The sequence below is a fragment of the Vipera ursinii genome (genome assembly GCF_947247035.1).
Source record: "Vipera ursinii genome assembly, chromosome: 9".
NCBI lineage: Eukaryota > Metazoa > Chordata > Lepidosauria > Squamata > Viperidae > Vipera > Vipera ursinii.
In genome coordinates, this window is record NC_139523.1 from 23274726 (window position 1) to 23284482 (window position 9757).

The 9757-nt window shown below is 47.3% G+C and overlaps 1 protein-coding gene across 1 annotated transcript; it reads left to right on the forward strand.

The window, feature by feature from the left end:
* Nucleotides 1-3612: 3612 nt before the first annotated feature.
* SPRED3 (sprouty related EVH1 domain containing 3) lies at nt 3613-8628 on the forward strand (the record flags this gene model as incomplete). The annotated part of the gene is made up of 5 exons (XM_083369445.1): nt 3613-3780; nt 4389-4557; nt 5490-5572; nt 7531-7692; nt 7915-8628. 5 exons carry the CDS (start codon nt 3613-3615, stop codon nt 8626-8628), a joined length of 1296 nt encoding a protein of 431 aa, XP_083225571.1.
* Nucleotides 8629-9757: the final 1129 nt, after the last annotated feature.

Below are 9757 nucleotides of genomic sequence, written 5' to 3' on the forward strand. Positions count from 1 at the left end.
CCTTAGCGATGGGTGACTTCCATCTCTTCGTCAAATGTGCATCTGTTTTATCACACCTTGAGGAGGGAAAAAAAGAAAAACAAGTCAGATCTGTTTTAAATTTCCCATTTTGAATTTAAATTTCCTAGAAAAAAAGCCTTCTGTTTTAAATTTCCTGTTTTAAATTTAAATTTCCTAAAAAAACCAACCAGGTCTGGATTGGGTTATTCATCTTAATCTACCTAGATGTTTGCTTGCCAGACAAGATGGCGGCCATCTTTAGCTGCTGTTCTGGTGGTGCCTTTGGGCGAATCAGGACCCGGGAATTTAGATTATTTATGACCCAGAGGGGTGCATAGTGAAATGAAGCATTAGCTTGGACCTAAAATGAATCTGATCTTTGCTGGTAGAAGTTGGCGGCTTGTATCCTTTGTATAACGGAGGGACTGCGGAGATCTTCTATCTAGTCCAAACCAGGGACCGGTTCCGTGGAGAGAGGTTTTTTCCTTTTAAAAAAAAAAAACAAACAAGCAACTTTTTATTAATTTTCCAATGGTACAATTATATCTTTGAAAAACAACGTGGTGCCTGGGTTACAATAATTCCATTATTTCTTGTAGACTTCCACTCCCAGAATCCCTGAGTCAGCATGGCTGGTTCGGGAATTCTGGGTATTGAAGTCCACAAGTCATAAAAGAGCCAAGGTTCCTTATCCCTGGGCTAGACTTTCCTGGTTCCTGCGATTTTTTTTATTGTATGGTTTAGCCTCCAGCCCCCAAATCAAGGGAGTCTCAAATACATTAAGCTAGAAGGCCTCTATCCTGATTTGAGTTGCTGGCTGGGGGGATTCTGGGACTTGAAGTCCAACCCATATGGAAGGTCCCGGTTAGATCCTCTGCTTCAATCCAGCTGTCTGTGAATTCTTTTCCACCAGCTCAAACATCCTTCGCTCCCATTTCAGGCAGTTTAATCATTAACGTGGAGAGCAAGATGTTGAAAAGCATCTGTTTGCTGAAGGATGAGATTACGACCAGGCCGGGTGGCTGAAGCTACTGTGCAAACGGTGGAGAAACAGAGGAAGCTGGAGAGGGAGAGAGAAGAGGGGAGACCGTGTGTCTCAACCTGGATCCCCTTCCAGATGGGGGGGACTACAATTCCCAGAATTCCCCCAAAGTCCAGACATCTTAAAAGACGCTGGCCAGGAAATTCTTGGATTAAGTAAGGCCAGCCCTATTTGGCCAACTGAATTAGAGTTAAGGCTTGAATCGGAGTTTCTGGATGAAGCTCTTGTTTTCCTTCCTTTATTTGTCTTTTGTTCAGAAGTTTTATGAAGCCTACAGAACCACAGCCCTATGGGGGAAGCCAGCCTGAGAAAGTATGATTGGGCTAAAATCCTACAGAGGACTAGAATCTCAGTCCTCCCATAGCTAGTTCAACACCCAGCCTCCCAGAATTCCCATCTTCACGTTTTGTTTCTCGGGTTGCCCTTGTATAATTCGATTCATGCAGGACGCCACACCCAAAGCTCAAGTTAACAAACCAGAAATGTTGTGTTGACCAGTTTTGTACAAGCAAATAAGCCGTATGGTGGCTTAACACAGTGATTCTCAGTTTTGGCCAATTTAAGATGGGTGGGCCATGATGGCTAGGTAATTCTGGGAGTTGAAGTCCACACCTCTTCAAGCAACCAAGGTTGAGAAACACTGATTTAGATCGTCCTCTATGGCAGCTTGGAGAATGTCAGTAGGTGAATCATTCTTCTGTTGTTGTTGTTTAGTTTGTCAGGTGAAAAGTTGGATTTGTGAGTCACTTCCATAAATCCCTATATTCCTATTGAGCAGGGGTCTTCAAACTTGGCCCTTTTATGACTTGTGGACAGAGAGGAATTCTAGGAGTTGAAGTCCACAGGTCATAAAAGGGCCAAATTTGAAGACCCCTGCTATTGAGCTTCTTACCTTTGAGGAGTTCCTCAACCAGTTTGAGGAATTCTGGGAGTTGAAGTCCACATGTCTTCTGGCCAAAGCTTAACATGATGGCCTTTTTTGCACACATTAAGACAAGAACGAGTTTTCCATAAGGGGATGAATCGTCAACTACTCAACCTCATTTCGGCTTGTTCCGCTGTGTTCTGCAAATCCATCCTTTGCATGAAGGTGAATTTTGTAGAGTTAGGAGAGATGTTAGCCCCGTATAATAATGCTACCTTCAGCAGGCTGCTTGGCAAGACAAATCTTTTCGCTGTCTCTTGCTTCCTTATGTTTTTGTTTAATTTCCACTGCTCGAGAGACAGGTTTCTCGAATTTGGGGTTTCAGTCTTTCGGAGTCTTGTCTTTTTCACTTTTGTGGCTTTTGCTTTTGTAGATAATTTTATAATATGCTGTTAATTTTATAATGCGGTGATTTGGTCACCACAGTATAAAACAGATGTTGAGACTCTGGAAAGAGCACAGAGAAGAGCAACAAAGATGATTAGGGGTCTGGAGGCTAAAACATATGAAGAACGGTTGCAGGAAATGGGTACGTCTAGTTTAACGAAGAGAAGGACCAGGGGCGACATGATAGCAGTGTTCCAATCTCTCAGGGGCTACCACAAAGAAGAGGGGGTCAACTTATTCTCCAAAGCCCCTGAAGGCAGGACAAGAAGCAACGGGTGGGAACAAGTCAAGGAGAGAAGCAACCTAGAGCTAAAAGAGAAATTTCCTGACAGTTAGAACAATTAACCAGTGGAACGGCTTGCCTCCAGAAGTTGTGGGTGCTCCATCCCTGGAGGTTTTTAAGAAGAGACTGGACAGCCACTTGTCTGGAATGGTATGGGGCCTCCTGCCCGAGCAGGGGGTTGGACTAGATTCTAGAAGATCTCCACAGTCCCTTCCAACTCTGATGTTCTTTTAGATGGTTGGTTTTATTTACAATACATGAATTTAAAAATCCGCCTGGGGAACTTTGCTGCAAAAGATGGGTTGTAGGTAAAATGCCTTATCTTTGCAGGTGAAATCAATTCTATCCCCATGTGAATATGAGGGGGGAAAATATCTGAACTCCCTTTTCCTATTCTCTGTGTGGGTGGCTTAATAAGTAATGAGAATATTTAATGTCCACGTGGGACCTGTTTTTCTTCTGAAGTCTGCTTTGCATATCATGATCTGTTCTCACGTGGAGAGGAGATGGCTTCCAGGTGAAGGAGGCAGGTTCATGGTGGGCCTTAAGCAAGCGGTACTCTACCCCTTAGGCCGCCTGGTCTTTCTCCAGGAGAAGAGATTGTGCTACCCAGAGCAGCTTGTAGAAGCGAAGCAGGTGCATTAAATAGACTCTTTAGTTACCACTAACCGGAACTTTATTCCACGTGAACCTCGGAGTAGAACCTTGAACTATCCTACAAGTAAACTTGAATTTCTGAGGTGGAGATCATGTTTAGATCAGCCTTCTCCACTCAGGTGCCTCCTAGAGACATAAATGCCACAACCCCATCTTCCCCAGCTTACACTGCCTTGGGATCTGGGGGGGCTGCTGAGTTAGCGATGGAGCCGTAAGCTTGGTGGACCTCACTTGTGGGGAAAGCAACGGCTCAGGTGGATTGTTGGGTTGGCCTGGCTTTGCCCTGATCCTTCCTCTCTGCTGTTTCCTCCCAGTTACATGGTTCGGGTGCGTGCTGTGGTGATGACCCGAGACGACTCAAGCGGCGGTTGGGTGCCCATGGGTGGTGGCGGCCTAAGCCATGTGACCATCTGTAAAGCCCCGCACCCTGACGAAGGGCAGCGCTGTCAGTACCTGATCAACGGGGAGCGCCTCCGGGACCAGACGGTGAGGTTGACAAGATGGGGAGACGGGACAGGGGGAGACCGTTGCAAACCAAAGAGATTAAGATTACCCTTCCTCTCCTTCCAGGGCAGGAGGTGATGGAGCAGGGATCCCCAGTCTGTGGGCCGCAGCCCACTACCAGTCCATGGCCTATTCATAACCGGGCCACTGGCTGGTGCGTGTACATGTGTGCACAGCCCCACTCACACAAGCATTGCAGGCGCTCGTGGGACCCTCTCGCATGAGCAACGGGTGCTTGCACGCATGTGCGCCTGCATCTACCCTTCCCACAAGACCACCCCCTCTTTTCTCCCCTCTGGGCCGCCAATTCAGAAAGGTTGGGGAACTCTGTGATAGAGCATGAGGGGGGAATGTTGCCTTTAACCCAGTAAGTCTGCAGCAGTCCTTAATTTAGGATATTAATTTTGCTCAAGTGACTTCCCCATCAGCCCCAGCCTTAACTCCAGGGACAAAAGTCAGCCTTTCTCCACATTTAGCTCAATGAAGTCTTGGTGGGCAGCGTGAGGTGGGGGAGGGAGGTATCCTCCAATTGTTCTTCCCATCATCGACTCTTCATCCTCCTCATCCTCCTCTTCCTTCCTGTCCTGCAGACCATCTTGGAGTGTACCTTGAAAAGGGACCTGGTCTACAACAAGGTGAACCCCATTTTCCACCACTGGAAAGTCGGGGACAACAAGTTTGGCCTCACTTTTCAGAGCCCTGCAGATGCGGTGACTTTTGAGAAGGGTGTGCAAGCCGCTCTGAAGGAGATCACGGAAGGTGAGGGGAGTACAGGAAAAATGGGGGGGAGGCAAGAGGGGGCTACCATGCTATGCATCTGAGCCATTGTGGAGTGTGGCAACTTCCTTTCAGCCCATTACAGTGGAAAATTTCAAGTTCAAAGTTGTCAGCATCAATCAACTTCTCACAGGTGTTTTTTTTTCTGACTCCACCAATCCCTGAAATAGGAGTAATTTGTAAACACGTTGTAACGTTATGGTGATTACTACAGAGAATTATTGAACTGTTGAGTAACTGCACTATCTTCTACCAGGGTTTTGCCATACTCAAAATGGACTCAGGAAACATAGGAGAATTTCCTGAAGTAATTTAGACAATTTAGGAGTTCATTCTGGAATTATTATTAATGATGTTGTTGTTGTTGTTCATCATACAGTCAGCCAGATGTTCAGACTGGATCTGGCGTTTTTATCCATTTATCAAGCCCTTCCCAAAGACCTGGGACAGGCAGATGTGGATGTTTGATGGTGTTAGTGGTGTCATCCCAGGATGTTCTGAGTAAAGCTGCCTTTTGCAATTGACTGATGGTGACTTTGTCAATGCCGAAAGTGGAGCTCCAGTTCTCTTGGAGCTCCAGTTCTCTAGGAACCTATCACTACTGATATTATTATTACTATTGGAAATGTATAATAGCCGGCAGCTCCCATAGACTCACGGCAGGATGCAAATCTAGGTCCAAAACACACACAAACCCACAAAAAAATTAAAAACAAACAATTACAAATCAAACTAGAGGCACTTTTCCTAAATTTTTTCATAAGCTGGCCAAGCCCTGAAGAATGCATTTTCATTTTTCCCCCTCACCTTTCCATATTTCATTCAGGATAAAGGCCTAATCGTATTTTTTTAAAAAAAGGACTTTGGTATAATTTTGTGCACATATTTAGATTTTTTTTACTTCCATCTTCCAGGTTCTTTTTCACCTTGCTCCAGTGCCACTGGCTCCTCTTCCTCCTCCGAGGATGAAGCAGCTGGTCGGGACGAAGCCCTTACTGTGAGTCGGTTTTCTACTTCAAATGGAATGTTCCTGATTATTGTAAAGCGATTTTTCTCATGCGTGTTAGCCAAGGAAGGCTTGAATTGAAAAACAACTCTTTTTTTAAAGAAAGTTTCTGTCTTTTGGATGGCCAGAGTGTGGTTCAAATCATGCTCCAGTGCCTGATAATACAGGCGGTCCTCGGCTTACAATCATTCTTTTAGCAACCATTCAAAGTTACAATGGGACTGGGAAAAATGACCTGCCATTGGTCCTTGTTGTTAGGGAATTGCACAGCAGGTGTCCAAATGAAATCAGAGACACTGACACAAACTTGCAGTTTTATATAAATAAATATATATTTACATCAACATATACAGCAAACTAGATCATGAGATAAACGGGAATCATGAGGTAAATGGGAATCATGAGGTAAATCACAGAGCAGGAAAAAAAGGCAGGAAAAAAAGGGAAACTTCCCCTCCACACCCAAAGCAACCAATCACAGTGCAGCTTGCCTCATGCAAGAGTCAACACTCTTCAACGAGTCAACCATAACTGTGCGTTCTGGCTTAACCCCATTGCTCCAGCTCCTAAATTTAAATATCTACTGCTACTACTACTGGCACTGATGATTTTTATTTTATTTTAATTCCATTTATATCCCGCCCTTCTCCGAAGACTCAGGGCGGCTTACAAGCTTAGCAGTAGATGTTACCTAGTTTGGGAAATGAAATGTCTGCAAGAAAACCACCGTTCAGAAAGCACCAAGGACCCCTCATTTCAGTCCTGAGCTACAAATATTTTCCTTTATTGGTACTTTTCGAAGAGCAACACTGACGGCATTTGCACAGCAGGTGTCCAAATGGAGTCAGAGATGCTGACAGGAACTTGCAGTTTTATATAAATAAATACATTGTACATCAATATACATAGCAAAGTAGATAATCAGGTAACAGGAGAATCATGAAGTAAAACATAGAGCAAACAGGGTACATGGAAGAAAAAGGCGGGGGAAAAGAGGAAACTTTCCCTCCACATCCACAGCAACCAATCACAGCACAGATTACCTCATGCAGGAGCCAGCACTCTTCAAACAGTCAACCATAACTGTGTGTTCTGGCTCCCTGCACAACCCCACTGCTCCAGCTGCTAAATTTAAATATCTCAACACTCGTACTTACAACTGTTGTACCACCCCCTGGTCACGTGATCACAATTGGGGCACTTGGCAACCAATTTGCCTTTACAACCAGTTGAGGCAATTTGTAGTCATGTGATTTATTGTCCTTTTCTAGCAAAAAACACCCCCATGCAAAAGAATGGATTTGCACTTGCAACCATGGATTTGCTTAACGACCATGATGATTCACTTAACGGCCATGGTAAAAATGGTGGTGAAATGAGATCTGACTCAACTTATGACCATGATGATGTACAACGGAAATTCTGATCCCAATTGTAGTTATCTCTTGAGGACTACCTGTAGCAGTAGCATCAGTGATACTCGGTTGTCATTTCTAAGTGTTTGAGGTCACCATGAAACCTGGACTTTCACAGCCAAAGAGTCCAAATTGGCAGAAGCTGTGGGCGTCTTGACCAGGTTTCTTGAAAAATCCATTTTTAAAAAAAAGATTATAGGTAGTCCTTGACTTATGATGAGTCACTTGGTTACAACCAACCTGAAAAGGGGCACTTATGACTTGGATTCAAATTTCCAGTGGTCGGGCCCCCTTTCGGACATTCAGCAGCCTAGCGGCATTTCCTGCCCTTTGTAGCATCATCTGACCATTGTGGCAAAACGGCATTCACTTGACGGACAGGCTCCGTTATAGTCATATGTCAAGGATTACCTGTAAAAGTTGGTTCCTCATTTGGGCTCAAGTCTACCTTGTGCTAGGGGCAACTGAATGAAAAGCCATGAGGACGTGCTCTTGGACTCAGCATAACCTCTGCATTGTGGCTTCTTTCTCTAGGTGCGCACGGACAGCGAGTCTTCCTCAAACAGCCAGAAGGAGATGCTCCCCAAACCCATCACCATTGTGACCAGCGAGTCCTCCTCCACCTGTTTCATTCGCACCCCTATTTCTGAAGAGTTCCCCTTCAGTTCAACACAAGGGGCAACCTCAGCTGGACCAGTGCGTAGTTAGGATCATTATCTCCTTCTCCTTCTCCTGTTTCCTTCCCCCTTTCCTGCCCTCTCCTCTCCTCCCCTCGTCCTCTCCTTGTCTTTGTCCTTCTCCTCTCTCCTCCTCCTCCTCCTCCTCCTCCTCCTCCTCCTCCTCCTCCTCCTCCTCCTCCCTTTGTTGAATTCCCAGAGCTTGATTTCCATCCTCTTCTTCTCCACCTGCCCCCCCCAGGTGCAAGCCGAGCCCTTGCAGCAGCTGACTCTCCCAGAGGAGGAGGAGCTGGAGAGCATCAGCCCTTGTCCTTGGGTCACCAAAGGCTACGAGGACTACCGGCGGGCTGTGGTTCAGAAGCACCAGCCAGACCCCGAGAAGATCGACCTGTGCGTACACTTTGAGAAGGGCGGCAGGGGCAGCCAATCCCCCAGAGAGAAGGAGTACAGCTTCCCCCCTGGAGCCGAAGGGCGGCTCAAGGACCCCAAGACCTCACCCTCCTGCCGGATCCATGGGGCCTCCTCCCCCTTGAAACATAAGCCACTGAAGGAGCAGCAGCAGTCACCGCAACCACCCTCCGGAGTTATCATGGGCGTGGAAGAGGACACGGTGCCCTCGCGGTGCGTCTACTGCCGGGACGTCTTTAACAATGAGGAGAACGGGCGGGGACAGTGCCAAGATGCGCCGGACCCCATTGGCCACTGCGTCTACCAGTTCACTTGTATGTGGTGCGCTGAGAGCATGCTGTACCACTGCATGTCGGACTCGGAAGGGGAATACTCGGACCCTTGTTCTTGCGACACCGGCCACCCGTACTTCTGCATCCGCTGGCTGGCTCTGGCCACCCTCTCCTTGGTGGTCCCGTGCATGTGCTGCTACCTACCCCTCCACGCCTGCTACTCCTGCGGCGAGCGCTGTGGTTGCTGCGGTGGCAAGCACAAAGCCGTCCGGTGAAACTGAGCAATTCCTCGGCGCCCCGTTTGGGTTTTTTTGCCATCCAGGCCGCGGAGGGCGTAAGCCAGGCGGCTTTCCTCCGAGACGGAGGCTTGCTGGGGTTCCAGTCCTTCCCCCAGCCAGCTCCCCCACACACACACTCCCTTTCATTCCTTCTGGGGGGAAAAGGACCCCTGGTGAGGATGGTTGGTGGCCCTCCCAGGAGAGCTCCTGGGACGGTTTTCTGTTCCAAAATTGGGACTTTCTTTATTGCAGGAAAGGACAAGCAAGAAGCACAGGTGACCCTTTCTTGTAACTCTGCAGTCAGATGTTGTTCTGGGTACCCACCAGGCATGTATTTCCCCCCCCCTCCCTGCGATGTTCTCTCTAGGGGTCGTGTTTTGGGGAGGGTTTATTTTACGGAAGGGGAGGAGGAGGAACTCGGGAAAACAAGTAAGAGGACTACGCCGTAACTTAGTCCAAAGTTTACTATGAACTCCGAAAGCGTCCCGCTTTTTTCCAATGTTGGTATCGTTCATGAGCTCCGCCCATCCTTACTGTGTATGTTTGGATGAGTCCAAGGCAGGCTTGGGCAACCGCCACCGAGAAGGACCTCACCGGCCAGCCGTGTATTTTGACAAATTCAGTCAGGCAGGTAAAACATTCCTTGCCCCCCCCACTTCCCCATGCCACCCCCAAATGTCTTCTTAAGATTGAGACGTAATAGCGTTGCCCGTAGGAGCCAGGCTGGGGGCCTCACCAGGGTGAGGAGAGGACGGTTATTTTTTCGGATCGCGTTTTGTTCTCCTTTTCCCTTCCCGGCCCATTGTAGCCCACCGGTAGTCCTCGATTTACCGCCACAATTGAGCCCAAAATTTCTGTTGCTAAGTGAGACATTTGTTAAGTGGGCCTGGCCCTGCTTTATGACCTTTCTTGAAACTCACAGTTGTTAAATTAACAACAAGGTTGTGAAGTGACTCTGGCTTTTTCCCCCTTGACTTTGCTTGCTTGGGACGCTGCAACCGTCGTAAATAGGAGTCAGCTGCCAAGTGCCCGAATTTTGATCGCAGGACCACGGGGACACTGCAACGGTCGTCATTGTGAAAAACGGTCCTAAGTCGCTTTTTTTTTTCAGTGCCGCTGTAACGTT